This window comes from Rhagoletis zephyria, unplaced genomic scaffold (genome assembly GCF_001687245.7).
Source record: "Rhagoletis zephyria isolate East Lansing unplaced genomic scaffold, Rhagoletis_zephyria_1.1 Rzeph_scaffold_00099, whole genome shotgun sequence".
In the NCBI taxonomy this organism is placed as follows: Eukaryota; Metazoa; Arthropoda; class Insecta; order Diptera; family Tephritidae; genus Rhagoletis; species Rhagoletis zephyria.
Genome location: NW_016157183.1, coordinates 240,419 through 259,794, shown reverse-complemented (window position 1 = coordinate 259,794; position 19,376 = coordinate 240,419). Strand labels below are relative to the sequence as shown.

General features: G+C 39.6%; 1 protein-coding gene across 12 annotated transcripts in view; it reads left to right on the top strand.

Moving 5' to 3' along the window:
* Window positions 1-19,376, top strand: part of Rab3-GEF (Rab3 GDP-GTP exchange factor) — a 224,210-nt gene that overhangs the window by 47,891 nt on the left and 156,943 nt on the right. For 9 of the 12 annotated variants that reach the window (XR_001849260.1, XM_017632698.1, XM_017632658.1 and 6 more), the window contains 4 exons: window positions 3,813-3,878; window positions 4,233-4,566; window positions 4,636-5,027; window positions 5,095-5,580. Coding sequence is in view for 11 of the 12 variants with exons in the window: in XM_017632698.1 (XP_017488187.1) it covers window positions 3,813-3,878; window positions 4,233-4,566; window positions 4,636-5,027; window positions 5,095-5,580 (1,278 nt within the window). In the remaining variant the exon portion in view is untranslated. The remainder of the gene's footprint in view (window positions 1-3,812; window positions 3,879-4,232; window positions 4,567-4,635; window positions 5,028-5,094; window positions 5,581-19,376) is intronic. The other 3 variants (XM_017632680.1, XM_017632673.1, XM_017632666.1) reach the window with 1 other exon arrangement.

Sequence of the window (19,376 nt, the reverse complement as noted above, 5' to 3'; positions counted from 1 at the left end):
TATATATATATATATATATATATACCCGTATTTACTCGTATATACTTGCAAAATACATATTTATTGAATTTGGCGTCTAATGTCCTATAAACTGATTTTATATCGAAAAAACATCGGTGTTCTGCAGGGGCCTCTTCAAAATACATACATACATAGTAGCAAATAAAAAAGCATTCACGACTTTATATATATGTATATGTACATATATACGTACATAAATACATTTACGCTTACCACTAACACAAATGCGCAGATCAAACCAAATAAGTCAATCAGTGCTGCCATTTTCAAAACGTAAAATTAATTCTATTTGATTTTCAGTTTCCTGAATTCGAAAATCGCCAAATAAAAACATAAAGAGAATGTACGCCCTCCTGCTAACAAGTTCTACTTTGGGCTGACTAGGCAATCTAGCAGCAAAATCTTCTTTTGACTAGCGAAAGTCACACTTTGTGACTGCAAGAGACGCTGAGCTTTAAAATGCCGCAGCTACGCTGATTAGGACATGCATGTGGTGCCCACTGCTAGTTGCAGAGGAAAGGAAGGACCAGGTTGAGTGGTAATTGGCTTCACTTACAGGCCTATTCTGGTTGTTACCGAACATTTTGACATCGGATAAGTTTGTTACCAAAAAATAACACCACTGCTTGTAACCGCAATTCTAAGTACCTTGGTAACAACTTAATCATTTCAACAATTCAGCTATGAAATCTGGTGTTGCATACTTCACAGGGCAATATTTTGTTACCTGCTTATGAGATGTTAACAAAATTTACCAGTGCGCACAATGCGAAAAGGGTTTAAAATCTACCAGGAACTTTATTTATTGGTAACAAAATTTTTGTTACCAACTCAGAATAGGCCTGTTGATGTTTCCAATTGGCACCAGTTACACTGAGGGAAAATAATATTAAAAGCAATCAGAAATGTAATTGATCTTACTACAAACGTCTTTGCATGTTGCCTGTAGTAGAATTCGAACCCTGACCCTCTCTGGATATCAACAAATTGTGGCAAGCATATTTGCGCACTCAGCTATAAGCACAACACTAATAGTACAGTTATGCATATTTTGCACTGCTATAACAACACTGTGGAACAAATTCAGGTTAGCAAAAGTTAGGTCGATTCTGAGAGTGAGGGGTGAAAATAGAGGCTAAATTAGAAGACCCGTATCGCGGCGTTTGTTTATGTTAGTTCGAATTTTTTTTTAATCGACCTTCGAATTTTGCAGTCAAATGCAATAAATGTCTTCCCCTTCTTCTTCTTTTTCCTCGTCTCCNGTTCGAATTTTTTTTTAATCGACCTTCGAATTTTGCAGTCAAATGCAATAAATGTCTTCCCCTTCTTCTTCTTTTTCCTCGTCTTCCCCTTTTTTGTTTCCAACTACCGCACAGGTAGCGATTTTTATTTATTTCGTACAAGCGAACTAATATCAAAAATAAAGATTCAGTTAAGACTCGAAACTCAGCCGAAGCTGATGTCTTTTAATTTTCGCTCGGTCGTGATAAAATTCGCTATTAATTTTTTTGGAACTTATTTCATTTTGTGAGTGATTTAAGTTAAGTGCATCGGTTTCATAAAAATAACAAAAACAACATTGTATAATATATATTGTGTTAAAACTGTCGGAACCAAAATGTAAAATGGACCATTTTTGTAATGTTTGTGGACGTTTCATAGCAAGCGATGAAAAATGTGGCAATGCGAGTGATTGTTTTTTGGAAGCCTATAAACAATATTTCTCGCAAGAGTTTATCACTGACGTAAACTATGCTCCTAAAAAGTTTGCTTTAATTGCTATTCAAGTGTTTTGCAATGGAAAAGTGAAAAGAAGAAGGCTATGCCTTTTGGTATACCAATGATGTGGTTAGACAACAGCCCGCATCAGTAGTATATTTATGCCGATTCTGGACCAGTGCTGTTCTCACTTAGTTTTGGTAGAGTGAAGGGTCGTGAGGTTTGTCCTTATACATTGTCGCCATTGGCTGCAGGGTAGCTTTTTATGTTGTGTATTTCTGTGCAGCAGCTGCTTGGCACTTTTCGTTATACCAGTTGTTTCTGCGCGGTGGCTACCCGTAATAACCAACAATCTCTTCCGCGGCCGTACGGAGTAATTGGGAGACGGAATCCCACGGCCCATTTATGCCAGTCGAATAAGAGTTGCTTATTTAAGCAGGATTGAGAGTCGTTTGCGAATTTGTGGATGTTTTAATGCTGGTGTCTTGTAAAATGCTGCCCAGTAATTATATCAACCATCCTGTGGATCTCTAGCGAGACTTGACTTATTTTGTGACTTGTGCTAAAACGTTTATATTAAAATCGGTACAGTGCTTTCCTTGGATAGTCTATCGGCCTTTTTTATGCCCGTAACATCAGCGAGCCGCAGATCCCAGTCGATCTTTTCCCATATTTTAAAATGGTCCGAACAATATATCTATTTTGTCTTTTTCTAAAATTTGAATACATACACATATTAAGATAATATCAACATTTTAATAAATTTCAAACCGGTAAGGTAATCTTTATGGCTACTCTGAGAATGTTGGCTGACGGACTGTAAATTCACTGTGCTTTCACCCTTGTATTCAGTAAGCAGTCTCTAGTCACTAATAGTGACTTTTCGTGGTGATTATCTATTTTTAGAACATTTGGTCAGTAAGCTATCTCACGTCTCTAGTCTCAGAAAAAGTCACTAATTTGTCGGCTGACTCTGAGTCGTTCACAATAAATTTGTGACTCTCTCATACTGAATACACAAATCATCTCAAAAGATTCACTAATTGATAGTCGTACATTTAGTGACTTAAGCTGAAATTGCCTTACTGAATACCAGTATTAGTCAATATGCCTAGATCAGACTGTATGAGAATATAAATTACTTATTTCGACCTCGTTGCGAGCTGTGTGGGATGTAAACTTGTTCTGATACACATAAAATACATATATACTATGTACATTATGGCGTTCATAAGATAAGTAAGTCGGTATTTTTTGGTATTTTAATGCTACAACTCCCTAGTACTTTTTTTTATTTACCAAAAAAATATACCCCTGTTTTTTATTTTTAAATCAAAATAATACGTAGAGGTCGCTCAAAGNTTTTTTTTATTTACCAAAAAAATATACCCCTGTTTTTTATTTTTAAATCAGAATAATACGTAGAGGTCGCTCAAAGCGCCTCAAATTTTTTCACGTATATGGAAAAACATTTTTTTTTTTCGCAGAAATGGTATAGAATTCTTGACGGCCCATATTTTTAGGTTGGAAAATAATAGTACCCAATTAGGTATAATTGTTGGAAGAAATTGAAGAGAAAAAGAGTTTCCCGATCGAAAAATAAAGGTTTCTATACCATTTCTACGAAAAATTTTCTCCCATATAAAGTACATGGAAAACTATAAGAGCTTTGAGCGACCACTAAATATTTTTTGATTTTGAAATAAAAAAACAGGTTGTAGCATAAAACGGGGTTGTAGCATAAAACTTCCGAATGTACTTATTTTTAAACCTCCCTAATGTATATATATACATAAGTATTTCTATTCATATTGAATAGAAATTTAAACTTCGTTAGAATGATTCCATTCCATGTGTTACATCGAAGGCGGGTTGTTTGTTGTACTGTAAACAGTAAGCGAAATAAAATTTATATTTTTTCAAGCAACTTAGAATTTAAAATGGTAGTAGATACTTTTAAAATTTGCACGGTCCACGGTTTTAACTGTCTACGCGCTGTTTTGTTCTTTAACTTTGTTATTTTGGTATTTAATTTAACATAATCTTTGGTTTCTGAAAACAATTATTGTTAGCAACATTCTGTGGAAGGTAGTATACCAGAAGAGTTTGACGAAAAAATGCGACACACTTTTGAAAAGGTTTGTAACTTAAAGAGCCATTCTTGAAGTAAAACATAGCAAATGATCAGAGGTTTCGAATTTCGCTAAAAAAATATTAGATGCAATACTTAGAAATAAACATTTTCACCATTTTTCAAAAAGGATCACATTATCTTCTACCACAAAGTACTTGGTATCGCGCTTTTTTACATTGAATCACGCACGAGACTCACAACAATCTCTATCGAGTATTATGATCACTGTTCAAATTATTCTTTTCTATTTTGCCTGTTTTACATAAGTAATATCTCAGTTCTCACTTTCTTTTCTTTTTGCACCAAAAGAATGTAGAAAAAACCTTTCTAATAAACTTTCCATTCCTTGACGGCACAGTTTACGCTGCACGCTAAGAAAGCTGCCGGAGAAGCATCCAAGCAAGCTTTAGAAGTTTCCAAGCAGGCTGCTGGCGTCAGCAAACATACCTTCGACGATTTGACCTACGTCAGCAAGTCCACCATTGGCGATCTTACGAAAACTGCTAAGGAAGCGGCAACCAAGAAGGGCATCATTAAGATGGAAGATCATAGTCATGCACCGGGGCAGCAAATTGCTACACAAAAACAAATGCAAGGCTCCGGCGGCAACTTTTTTTCATCGATTGGCAGCGACTTCAATGGAATTGCCTCTTCGACGTCCACCATGTTTTCAGGCATGTTCGGTGGCAAAAGTAAGCCAATTTCTGCTAACTACAAATACATAAACTTTAGAAAGTAAACTATTTGCATAAAAATCGCAGAGAATCAGCAAAAGCAACAACAACAACCCCGCGTACATCAGAGTGCTGGCAACATGCAGCAAAAATCAAAAGCGGGTGTTAATTTCGACCCATTTCCAAGTCGAAAAGGTCTAGTAGAACGCACACCACTCATCAAACACTCTGGGCCGGGACAAACGCAGGAAGACATCACGCGGCAACAAAATCAAGAACGCTCGCACAGTAATTCAGAAAATCAGACCTTTTTGAAGGATGTCATCACACAGGTACTAGCCGGAGAGGGTGTTGGTTGGTTGAAGATGAATCGTTTAAAAAAACTAATGGAAGACGAATCCTATCGTACGTTGGTGCTGAGTAAACTCAATAAAACTTTGGACAAGAAAATTATGCCAGACGATCACATAGACGATGTGGTAAGTGTATGCAGATATTTAACTTTCGCATAGTTTTCTCCTTATTGCTAAAAATATTCGATTGCAGTGTGTTCCAAAACCGGTTTGGAAAGGCATGTTAAAGTGTCTACAGGCTCTAACAGCTGGATTTGAGGTCACTTATTCCAATTTTGGGCTAGGTGGCATGGCGTCGGCATTTCAAATGATGGAGATCGCACACACTCACTATTGGAGCAAAGAGCTTAATGAAACTACCGACATGTCTTCGAGTTTGCTATCCAGTCATGCGACAAGTCCCATGGGAAGCCGTGAGAATCTCCGTTCTCCATCAAGTCCTATGGATTCGAACTCAGGTTTGGGCAGCGAATGGGCATCGCCGCAGGAATCGCGTAAAAGTTCCTCACAAACTGATCGTGCTGGGCACATGGTTGGCACAGCAGCGACTTCGGCTGCAAATAGGCGTATGTCTTCGGCCGACAGTCAGGATGGACAGTCGACTACGGAGATGTTTAAGGATATGCTGGCGCAAAAGCGGACAGCACTTTTAAGCAAGCTTACCTCATTTGACTCGGACGTAAGTTGAGTTAGGACTTTGCATTAGTTTTTTATGCATGCAAACATGTTAGCTAAGATGTACATATGTATGTATGTATTCGTAACGCATGTTTGTCAGATATGTTTGGGAAAAACGTTCCCACAATTTGTTTCAGTTTTCATTTTTTATATATGTACTATAAATGTACCTACTAAGAAAGCAAATGGAATTCTGCTTGAAACTTATGTATATCAAACGTAGTTTACTTATAGTTGTTTTCCTTTCCGAAACTGTTCTTTCTGAAATAACAACGGATTTGATGGAATTTAATATATACTTTGACTTCAGTCTACTGTGTTAAAAGAAACAATGATCAATTAGTCTTAGAAGAATATTGGTTTTTTGTCCCTTCTTCCATTCGGTTTGCACATATGTAAATGTCTGAAAGCCCTGCAGTGTTGAGGTACGTAGACGCAGTTATTAGACTCGGAGCCGATGCCTTAATTTTTTTTAGGGATAGTCAGGTCGAGCTAAAGTTTTGATGTCCGTCACGATTAATTCCAAAAGATGCTAGGAACTCGATCTCTGCGTGATATGGTAAAACCGAGTACTATGGCTCTCGTGAAATTGCACGGTGAACTAATTGGCAAAATGAAAAGGCTTGGGACTTTTCTGTGCTTTTCAAGAGTTTATTCAGGGCCTTGGGTCCCTATTTGACCGAACTAATTGGAGTAATGTCGGCTGCGGCGAAACTTAAATATATATTAGAGAATTGTACGATTACAGAAAAAGGGAACATGTTAATTATCGGCGATGTCGATGCGGCGAGTACACGCTACCATAAATGTACCTATGGCATTGCAGAATCGCCACGTTGTAGGCATCGTGAAGATAGTAGATGTATGCCCAGAAAACGTTCCTCAAGCTAGAAAAATCGGTAGAAGAAAGCGAATACTTTCCATATTTGGATCGAAGCAGCCAGAACTTTTTTCCTGGCAAAAAATGTGCAAAAAGTCAAATTGCCATTACAGCTGCTGTTTGTTGACATCCGAAAGCAAATTTTATAAAACACAAAAATGGAAAATACCACTAAAGTTTCAGAAAATTAGGTATTTTCATATATGTAATACTTCTATATTGGCAGTAAGCTAACTTCTCAATGTGTAAGCATTCCGAAATCAAAGCGAGACAGTCTACTACCGTTTTTGTCAATGTATTGTGTACTTGAGTGCCGTTTTTGTATATGTGTTGTCTACATGTTTATTTATAAACGTATGTGTTCCTTTTCTTTCGTACGTGTTTATTGATATATCTGTACTGTAGTGTTTTCGGACGGTACTAGCTCTTACTGCCAATATAGGAGTATTACATATATGGGTATTTTCTAATTTTATTAGCCACATACGATAAAAACAAATAAATCATTGTTTTTTGTTCAGATCCTCGCAAATGAAAGCTCAGGAAATGTTATAATTGTTTAATGTATGTATGCTCCAGAGCTGTGTAAGTGTGAAATCATTTTCAATTTTAAATCAACAATTTTTTTCTATTCAGTTTTCATTACTTATTCTTCGCTTAATACTACGTTCAAATTGACGAGCTAAATATGTTAAATAGGCTTAAACCAGTTAAATGAAAAAAACATGTTCATAAACAAGTTAAATCGCATGCACTTGTTGTTGGGAAATTGAACCAGTTAAATCATTTAACTCGTTTGAAAACCAGTTCAGCGCAGCAGCGCAGAGTTGTATCAGAAAGCTTCTGCTCCGACCAATAAGAAAGACCCAAAAGCTTTCTAGTGACACGCCAACGTTCAAAAAATTTATATTCTGCAAAATATTAAAAATTATCAAAAAATATCAAAATTGTATGCCTGTCTGCCCGCCAAAAAAGAGGCAAAGGCGGTATTTAGTTATTTCCCATGATGTCTCATCGTACGCAGAGATAAATAGTGCATAGGAACTAAACATTTTGAATTGAAACACAAAAACTTGATTTTGAATATTTTTTTTCGAATTTTTATTGGTAATCAAACAACCGTCAAAGTTAACTCCAAATGTTCAATGTGGACGATTGTGTTTTCCAAAAAGCTCTTTTTCATTTCACAAGTTAAATGGGGCCAATTTGAACGTAATATAAGATTGAGGTTATGTTCGCTTAAGATTGAGGTTAAGCTATGAATATGAACATATTCATGGCAAGTTTGAAAAAACCAATGCCAAATTAAAAAAGGTTTAACACTGAATGAGTATTGAAAAGGTTGTAATCTTTTATGTGTGTGCATTCTTTAATTCAGTACCAACCACTAGGTCAAAGACACCCTGGTAAACAACTTTTTGATAAAAAGGCATATTTTTGACAATTTCTAAATTAGCTGCATTTTTTTGTAAGCGAGCGACAAAGGAACGCTCAACTCGGGTAAAATTTCCTTTTAGCTACTTAAGCAACCCTGTTGGTAGCTGGCAAGAAAATGTGATTAGTTTAACGGGATTAAGATACAAAAACCAGGGGGAGGGGGGGTTTATACTTCTAAAGATATACCACCAGAAAATACTGAATTTTAGCTTCAGATAATACGCTCTTTAAAATACATTTATGCAAGTTTTATGTACAGTATGTAATAAATTAATATAGGTACTCTCTTAAAGTTTCATAAATTGCACTTTATTTACATAAAATTAACAAGGAATTCAAACATTTTTAAGAAATTAATGGTACTTCTAAATTTTTATATGAGAATTGAAGTTGTGTTTTTGCCTAGAAATTACTTGTTTAATCAAAAGTTCTACAAACACAAGATCCGCTCAGCTTTCAAAAGTAATACAAAATTTTAAAAAGAATTTAAAAAAATAAATTATTTAATTCCATGAAGTTTTTACACTTTTATGTCAATTTTCCTCGATGTCTCGGCAAGTTTGTCTATAATTTTTTCCACTGTGGGAGTGAGTTCCCTATACAAATAAAGAAGTGCTAAACCGTTCAATCGTCCTTGTGACATTGTGCTTCTTAAATATGTTTTAAGTCTACGGAGTGATGAAAATGATCTTTCATACTCGCATGTTGTTATGGGGAGAGTTACTAGAATGGTAAATAAATTGAATATATTTGGTAACATGTCCTTTCGACACAGCTGCATAGCTTGGTAAACTTTTTTTGGCCTCTCTTCAGGTTTCAAGTTGAAACAAATTTTATACCAAATATCTATTTCCATTTTAACATCTTCAAAATCTCCATCCAAATCGCCACAGTAAAAATCAAATAATTTCTTTAAACTAGTTATTCCATCATCGTCAAGTTTAGACACCTTTTCCGGAAAAAGAACTTTGAATCCCATTTTAAAGTAAGCACTCGAAAACTTTTACACTCACATAATTATGTAGAGTTTCAAGGTAAGCTGTTTAATACATTTCAAAAGATTTATAAAAATTTAAAGCAATGTTTGACCACAGATATATTCAAAAACTGCTCATCAATTAGATTGGCTTTTTATATATCCGCACAAGTGGCAAATAAATTCAAATTACTTGCGACAAAATCAAAATTTTTGCTTACAAATTTAGTTTTTCGCATTGCTCCTACTTTAAGCTCGTGTTATGATTGCAAATATGCATTCTTATCAAAAATTCTTTTTGGTTTGAGTTAGCTGGATATTTTTCTATGCATCTGCGTAATTACTATGCATCAGAATTCGCTAATCCGTTTTTACTACTTTTGGCCGCTGTAGTCCCATAGCGCGAAGCAGTGTGCTACAAAAAGCACACAAACTCCGCCCCGAGACACACTAACGTGATTTACACCAGAAGAGACGCAGGCAGCTGTAAAGAACGCCAAGNTTTTTGGTTTGAGTTAGCTGGATATTTTTCTATGCATCTGCGTAATTACTATGCATCAGAATTCGCTAATCCGTTTTTACTACTTTTGGCCGCTGTAGTCCCATAGCGCGAAGCAGTGTGCTACAAAAAGCACACAAACTCCGCCCCGAGACACACTAACGTGATTTACACCAGAAGAGACGCAGGCAGCTGTAAAGAACGCCAAGGCATCCAAGGCGTTAGGCCCTGACGGAATCTCGATGCAGATGCTGAAAAAGCTAGGGCCAGCGTGAGTCGAGTATATCACAGCAGCCTTCAACTTGTCACTGTCCACCCTGATCATCCCTGAGATGTGGAAAATGGGTAGGATCATTCCCCTCCTTAACCCAGGTAAGAAGGCGGACGCAGGAGACCCTTACCGACCAATCTCCCTCCTATTCCCAGTGGCAAAGATAATGCCCAGCAAACATTGAGGTTAGTTAGTCCAATCTCAAAAGTTAGAGAAGGACTCGAAAAACTATCGAGACTCATACCGATCTCAACAAAAATGGGACATAGGGCCTGTTCGAGGCACGTAATAAAAGCGGCATTACTGCCGTACTGACGAAAAATGGCAACATAGTTGCAACTANTCATTCCCCTCCTTAACCCAGGTAAGAAGGCGGACGCAGGAGACCCTTACCGACCAATCTCCCTCCTATTCCCAGTGGCAAAGATAATGCCCAGCAAACATTGAGGTTAGTTAGTCCAATCTCAAAAGTTAGAGAAGGACTCGAAAAACTATCGAGACTCATACCGATCTCAACAAAAATGGGACATAGGGCCTGTTCGAGGCACGTAATAAAAGCGGCATTACTGCCGTACTGACGAAAAATGGCAACATTGTTGCAACTACCCAACTGATAATACATTGCTTGAAATTCACACAGAACGTGATACTTTAATAATTCGCGCAACACTGCGGTTGTGATTGCAACTCGAACAAGCCCATAGTTCTCGACTCTAGAAGATATTATTTCTCTAATCGAATTCTAAAGTTGATCTCTAATGGGATTCGAATGTGAATTTCAAACAGCTATTTTGCTTTATTAAATAAAACGTTTTGTTTGTAAAATTTGTATGAAATGTATTTGCAAATAAAATAATAATAAATCATTTGAACTTAAAAATAATTTATGATTGCTTCATTTTGAATATTACTTAAGTTGTGTTTGTTTACTCATTTCCAGTAAAAGCCAGTAAAATTTTTTACGAGTTTTCATGATTTGGCGTTTTCATGGTAAAACCATTTACAAGGTAAATTCATTCCCTCAATTCTTCGGCCATGATTTTTTTCTGACGTTCCAGCATTTTAAAANCCAACGTCGACCCTGTGATAGGACGGTCCTAGTCGCGGTGGACCTGTCGAAGGCCTTCGGCACGGTAAACCATGCGACCCTTTGCCAAGACGTCCTGCACTCGTCGCTTCCAGATCGGACGAAGCGGTGGGTAAACAGCTATCTGTGTGGATGCCAATCGAACGAAACGTCGAATTCCGAAACGCCAAGTCCAAGCCACTTAGGATTAAACAGCGTAATCTCCCCGACACTGTTCAACCTCTACATGGCGAAACTCCCTCCGCCGCCAGCAGGAGTTAACTTGGTGAGCTACGCCGATGATTGCACGGTTATGGTGACGGGCCCCAATATTGACAGCCTTTGCGGGAAAATCAGCGACTATCTCACCGATCTTGCAAATTTCTTCACTGCCAGGAGCCTCACCAGCCTAGCACAACTCCGTTCTGGGTGGTGCCACAGACTAAACAGCTATCTCTTTCGGCTAAACCCAGAAATGGCAGATACATACCCTGCATGCGGGCAAGGTCCACACAACACCCAACACGTCTTCGCACGCACCTCTAACCTCACGAACCTGACACCAGAAGCACTATGTACCGCGCCTATCGACGCCGCCCGCTTTCTCGGCCTCAGGCTTGTCGAGTCAGAGGACGAAGATGACCCANCACAAAAACTTGCAAAGTAGGGGAAATTGAGAGAGCGAAAAATGACAGTTGAAGTTGCAAGTTTTTACTGGATTTTACTGGATAAATTTTTACTTGTAAGAATCTGCCAGTACGAAAAACAGCTGATCGCATGGTGCTGGATGAAATTTAAACTAATAAGGAAACTGTTTGTAGGTTTTTATTGTTGAATTTCACAAAATAAAATTATTTAAATATAAAATATATTGTTTTATTAGAAATTTGCTGCGAATAAACAACCAATTTATCAGCTGTTCATGAAACTTGCAAATTATTACTGGATTTGCGTTCGCGTAGTTTTTTGGAAAATTTTTCTATGAGAGTGAATTCTTAGAAATAAAGTTACTGGAGAGTTGCTGGGAAGTTACTGGATTATTTGTAAACAAACACAACTTTATTTAAATTTATATGAATTAGCGTTGTTTCTCGAATCGAATTCTAATGTAGTTCTCTAACTTCGTCATCGACTCGAGAACGATTAGAGAATTACTCTAGTTATATAATGTAGAAATCCAAATTTCTCTAACGTTAGAGACTGTGTTTGCTGGGTGGAAGCACAACCCGTCCCCAGTCTAACGAAGCATCTGCAACTAGCCCAACACCAACACGGATTCCGCAAAATGCACAGCACTACTACTCATTAAACGCCATCACCACACAGATAAGCGAGGGTCTGAACCAACGTCGACCCTGTGATAGGACGGTCCTAGTCGCGGTGGACCTGTCGAAGGCCTTCGGCACGGTAAACCATGCGACCCTTTGCCAAGACGTCCTGCACTCGTCGCTTCCAGATCGGACGAAGCGGTGGGTAAACAGCTATCTGTGTGGATGCCAATCGAACGAAACGTCGAATTCCGAAACGCCAAGTCCAAGCCACTTAGGATTAAACAGCGTAATCTCCCCGACACTGTTCAACCTCTACATGGCGAAACTCCCTCCGCCGCCAGCAGGAGTTAACTTGGTGAGCTACGCCGATGATTGCACGGTTATGGTGACGGGCCTCAATATTGACAGCCTTTGCGGGAAAATCAGCGACTATCTCACCGATCTTGCAAATTTCTTCACTGCCAGGAGCCTCACCAGCCTAGCACAACTCCGTTCTGGGTGGTGCCACAGACTAAACAGCTATCTCTTTCGGCTAAACCCAGAAATGGCAGATACATACCCTGCATGCGGGCAAGGTCCACACAACACCCAACACGTCTTCGCACGCACCTCTAACCTCACGAACCTGACACCAGAAGCACTATGTACCGCGCCTATCGACGCCGCCCGCTTTCTCGGCCTCAGGCTTGTCGAGTCAGAGGACGAAGATGACCCATGACGAAACCCCGGGGGGTTGAGTACTGCTGCTACAACAACAACAACAACGGGATACCCTGGAAGTGGCCCACTCCCACTAAGTTGGTCCATAGGGAGAGGAGCGTTAGTTGAGTGGGGTTTAAGGGACTTGCGAAAAGATGGAACATCTGAATTTATTCTACTGGGGAGAGTTTGGCTCGCTGCAGTAGTCAGAGCGAAGTTGGAATATGGTGGTGCGAGTCTCCCGAGGCAGATGACTACGGAAGGTGGCTGTGTTTCCAAAACGCATTCACTGGTCGGGAGTTGGTGTAAGTCAAGACCGACTCCCTGGGATTAATGTTTATGACCTCTCGGTAGGCTGTCGGATGCAGAGGTTGTATTATGAACCTGTTCGGGTGACAACGTCTGTGGTACCCTACTAGGAACTGCTTACATAGCAGCATTTGAGCCCCGTTATGTACATATGTAGGTGGTGCTGTGGCGACACCAGAAGGCATCCGGTAGCGGTCCGGCGTTCCGCTAGACCCCGGCGACCACACGGATCACAACCGGGAGACTTCCGTTTCATACGACAACCAACCGATTTGAGGCAGACGGGTCATATGAGGGAGATGAAAGTTAAATGGGAAGAAAAAGTCTATATTATGTGTGGTATTGGGTTTCCTTATCTTGGTCTGACAGACCACATCCTGTAAAAGAGCACATATAGCAAAAAAGCTGCTTTTTACACCGGCACGAGGCTAACACTTTCGTCCTATACTCATGGAACTTATTAAAGTCATGACACAGTTTGCCGAAAAATGTTGAGGAACCCAAAAGATTTTAGTGAAATTTTTCAAAATGGTCTGTCAGACCACAACGCTGCTCGTAGGTATAAAAAACGCTAAACTGCTTTTATTTATAAACTGATCTAGATCAGTGCTCAATACTTTTTCATTACTGTCAGTTACAAAATTAAACTTTTTTTCTTCAAAGTAATCGTCTTCTAACACCCAAATTCATAAAAAATAGAAATGACTTTAACTGCTTTATAAATTGAAAATTTGTATGAAAATGTGGCTTTATTGAGCTCTTTAAATCTCCTTTATTTTTTATGAATAAGGCTGTAAGGCTGCAACCATTTTTTGGTGAGTTTTATTTGAATTTTTTTTTATCAAATAAGGCCAAAAAACTGTTTACGGTTCAAAACAATTTTCTACAGGGTATTATTTCCTACAGCTTACCAATTCGGTTTTCCCGAAATTTAACAAAAAAACTGCTTTACATATTATTGTATTTTATTTTTTTATATTTAATTTAAATTGGTTTAATCCTCATAGGGTAGTCTGAACTTTTACCTCTTTCCGACACTCCTTAACTGACTCCTATCGGGACCAAAATGTATATGTGGTATGAGTATGAATAAAAATAACTTTAATTTTTTGAGTCTCCATTGGGTAATTCGAAATTTGGCCCCTGTACAACACGCTTTAATCGCCTCCAATCGGGACCAAAATATATATTTAATATGAGTTTGAAGTTTAGGAAATCTGATGTAAAAACTCGCTCATACATTTATGGGCCATCCTAGTATACATACATATGTTTTGTGAAGACCCCAAGTCCCTACACTCAGGGACTTCACAATTGGCTGTCATATGTTATTGAACTGAATTATATTTTGAATTGTTAAATACATATACATATATGTATATATATAATAATAATAATAATAATAATTTATATTTATATTAAAATTTGAAGTACATACATACGTACTTAGGTATGAACAAGTAAAAGGAAGTAAAGAAAATATTAGCAACAATGTGGTTAAGATAACTGTCTGCCTGCATGCAGGACAGTATAAACAGAACAGCAAATGTAATTTGAGATCACTTCTGGTAGAGTAGTCGTATACTCCAGTCGATCGTGCAAACGCAGATTGGAATGGCTAAGCAACGATTGTGAAGACTAAGTTGCTTAGTAGGTAGTTAAGGTATATGGTGTGTCGTGAAAACGCTGCCAAAGCAATACGTTATATTGGTGTGATGTGAAAACGCTTCCAAAGCAATACGTTATATTGGTGTGACGTGAAAACGCTGCCAAGTAGTACTTATATGGTGTGACGTGGAAACGCCGCCAAGGAAATACGTTATATTGGTGTGACGTGCAAACGCTGCCAACTAAATAGCGAAATAAAGAAGCGTCACTATACGAATCATTCGCGTATTTATTTTAACGTTTGGATAAGGGAACCCAACATCCGACTGAGCCACAGCCCAGCTATAGACCGGATAAACCGGGTTCGTTACAATTGGCGCCCAACGTGGGGCCCTTATAAATAAAGGAAGCAGTAAGGGCCAAGGAGGAGAACCCACAGATAACAAAGTGAAAAGTGAAGTGAAGTGAAGTGATTTGGAAAACTACCAAGCAAGAGTGCAAAGACACCTTTAAAGTGATAGAGACACAGGGTAAAGCCCAGAAATTAAGAACTGTGAAAGTAATCAAACATTCCTTACCAATAAGAGGGTAACGTGAAACAAAGGAACATAAACAAAAAAAATAATAATAAAAAAAATATAAAAAAATAAAAAAAATATAAAAAAAATGGTGAAAACAAAGTGGGTGTACTACTTAAATAAAGAGGAGCTTGTGACCTATACGACGGAGTTGGGCTTTGACAATTTGGGGACCGTCGAGGAGCTGCGTAAACGCCTCTCTACATTTGTACAAGAGGGAGGGGAGACTGAGAACTATCGCGATTGTGTCACTGATTTAGCGCTTAAGCATACGAGGTCTACAAGCGCGGGGAACGCACCAACACCGAAGAGACCCGAAGTGCTACTACTACCGCCTACACAACAACCCATCAACGACGACAGCACAAGAGGAACGCCGAACGTGCCCATGTATCCAGTATACGTCGACTCACAACGATCAGCCCCAACTATCATGGACCGCGTACGCAAATGGGGCGTGAAATACGATGGCGACAAGGACCCGCTGGGTTTCATCGAACGCGTCGAAGAATTATCCGACGGGTACGAGATAGAAAGAGACGCACTTCCACGAGCATTACCCGAGTTATTTAAGGATGGAGCTCTCGTCTGGTAATGAAACAATCACGGCCACTGGAGAGACTGGGAGACGTGTAAGCGAGATCTCCTGCAGTTCTTCTTGAATTCCCGGTATTTCGAAAGACTCGGTGATGAGATACGGCAGCGTGTTCAACGGCCCAGAGAGGCATTTAAAGACTATGTACTAGCGCTACAAGGGCTAATGCGTCATTCCGACTATACGGAGGTACAAAAGCTTCGACGCATCTATAAGAACTGCCGAAGCGAATACCAGCTGTATATTAAGCAAACTGAATTCAACACTCTTGGAGATTTGGTAAGTCTGGCCAAAGACTACGAGAATATTGTAGCAGAGAAGGAGTCGCAACGAGCATTGCCCGCGCAATAACCCCGAGACAAAATGAAGAGCGCAACTACACTATCCGAGAGGAGCAGAGAAGAGAGAGGTATACGATGCCAGCGAGACGGCACGATGGAGGTGATTATGTGCCACCTACGGGACAACAACGTAAAAGCGAAGAATCTAGCCGAATAAACCCACGAACGGCGTGCAGACGATTCGGCGAAGACGGACATTTCGCCTACGAATGTCGCAACAATATCCAGCAATTCTGTTGGATGTGTGGCCGGCGGAACATTCGAACACAGACTGTTGCCGCCAAGGACCCCATTCGCGTCTAAGAGTGGGGTCTCCAGTAATGCAACCTCAGTCAATGTAACACCAATTCTTAAGCAAGCGGAAGGGCGAGTAATCGCCAGAGCAACAGTGGATGGTAGAGCAGTAATAGCGGCGGTTGATACAGGAGCAACAAGAAGTTTTATAAGCATTAGAGCAGCTTACACCCTGGGAATCGAGCGGTCGCGAAGAGTGAACAAAAGAGTGTTGATGGGAGATGGCAGACCAATAGCGGTCACAGAAGCGATAGAGGCGGCGGTAAAGGTGGGCGATCAAGAACATAGGAGCGAGTTACTCGTCCTACCAGGTTTAGTCGATGACATGGTCCTTGGGACTGACTACCTGGCTAAGGCCAACACAACAGTGAGCTGCGGAGGGCAGACATTGACGATGAAGGCAGAGGACGATATTCGAACGAAGGCTGCATGTACCACGAGCGCGAAGTAGAGAGAGCTGAGGAAGGCGAAAAGGCCGCAAATGAACAACCCACATCTACCGAGGATACGACGGACGTCGAAAATTTCTTAAAGAAGGAGTTGCTCGCATTCGAAAAGATAACGGGGACGACAAACATCGCCGCCCATAAGATTATAATGCGAGATTATCGACCCATAAAACAGCGCTACTTACCCAAAAACCCGAAAATGCAGGAGGTAATAGAGAAGCAGTGCATCGAGCCCTCGCATAGCCCACACAGCGCCAATCGTGCTCGTAAAGAAGAAAAAACGGAAAGTGGAGACTTTGCGTGGACTATCGGAAACTTAACGCGCGCTCGGTACCGGATGCGTACCCACTCCCACGAATCCAACACATTCTGGATCGACTGAAAAGCGCGAAATTCATTAGCAGCCTGGACTTGAAGAATGGCTATTGGCAAATCCCGATGGAAGAGAGTAGTAAGAAGTATACTGCGTTCACTGTGCCAGGACGCGGTCTGTTCCAGTGGCGCGTAATGCCGTTCGAGCTACATTCAGCGCCTGCGACGTTTCAACGAGCGCTGGGCAAAGTCACCGGACGAGAATTGGAACCGCACGCGTTTGCTTATCTGGACGATATTATCATCACGAGTGCGACGCTAGACCAACACATGGAACACCTGAAAGAAGTGTTTCGACGATTGCGGCAGGCGAACCTCAAGATCAACCCAGAGAAGTGTGAGTTTTTCCAAAAGAGTTTGAAATACCTGGGTCATGTGGTGAGCGAAGAAGGGATTCACACCGATCCTGACAAGATTGCGGCGATTAAAGAATTGACACCGCCAACAAACACACGTGAATTACGGCGCTTTCTGGGCGTAGCGTCATAGTATCGGCGATTTGTTCCGGATTTTTCGCACATTGCACACCCTCTGACGTCATTACTGAAGAAAGGAAGCCGATGGAAATGGGGCAATGAACAGCAGACGGCCTTTGAAAAATTAAGGTGCGCACTAACGGAAGCACCAGTATTAGCCTGTCCAGATTTTTTCCAGCACTTCACGCTACAAACCAATGCCAGCGATTTTGGACTAGGTACAGTACTGACACAGGAGTTAGATGGCGCAGAGCGAGGCATAGCCTACGCTAGTCGACGGCTGAACAAGGTAGAGCAAAACTACTCTGCGACTGAAAAGGAGTGTCTGGTGATTGTGTGGGCTATACGGAAAATGAGACCGTACCTGGAGGGTTACGCATTCACGGTTATCACCGACCACCTGTCCGTGAAATGGCTGAATGCGATCGAGAGTCCCTCAGGACGTATTGCAAGATGGGCACGAGAACTACAGCAACATACATTCGATATAAAATACCGCAAGGGTAAGTTGAACGTCGTTGCCGATGCACTGTCACGACAACCACAAGACGTACAGCTAAACATATTAGTGTAGGATAAAGAGGCAACGGCCTGCAAGTGGCTGACCGAGAAAATGAAAATGAATGAGGTGAATGAGAAAGGATGAATTTCAAGAACACTAAAATTCGATAACTAAACAAAATTCGTTAACTCGACCAATTTCGATAACTGTGAAATTCGATGGCTCGATAAATTTAGATAACTCAAAAATGTAAACACTTTGGATACCTTTATAAATTTTTACTTTTGACATCTCCACATTTTTCGAAAACTATCTAAACATTTTGATAACTCGTTACACTCTGTTAAGACGATTAAATGCGATAAGCAGTGATAAATCGATAAGCTTATATAACCTTGAAATTTCGATAAATCGATATATTTTGAAAATTCCATAAACTTCGCTTCGTTGAACCAACCAATTTCAGTAGATCAATAATTATCGATAACTCTGTAAGTTGAAAGAACTCCATGCATTACGACACCTCGATATATTTCGTTAAGTCTATAAATAATGATAATTCAGTAAATATGGATAACTTGATACATTTGTTTAACTTGACAAATTTCGTTAATCCCACACGTTTTTATAGCACGATAACTATCCGTAAATTTGGACAACTAAGTTTCTGTGTCTATAGATTTCGACAACTTAGTAAACATTGATCAGTTTGAATAATTCGATACGTTGCGATAACTTAAAAAGCATGGATAAATTTCGATAGCTATAAACTTCGATGATTCGATAAATTTCAGAAACCTTTATTGCTGATTTTATTTCGATTCCTATCGGAAAATTTCAGCTCTGTTACCGAAATTCTTATGTATTTCTCATTGTCTCCATTTTCGCCTTTATCTCCATTTTCGTCTTTATCTTCACTTTTGCCTTTTTTTGTCTTCGTCGTTATCAGTTGTTTCTTCATCTTCATATTTATCTTTATTTCAAATTTGAATTTCAAATACGAAGTAAAACAAAATGCGAAACAGCTTAAATTGAACAGGTTGCAAAAAGAACCATACACAAATATGGAAATTTTGGATTGGTCTTCATCCTTGTTTTTATCTTTCACATCTTTGCTTATATCCTTTTCTTTTTCTATTCACGTAGATGAGATGAGGTGCGATGACGTGATAAG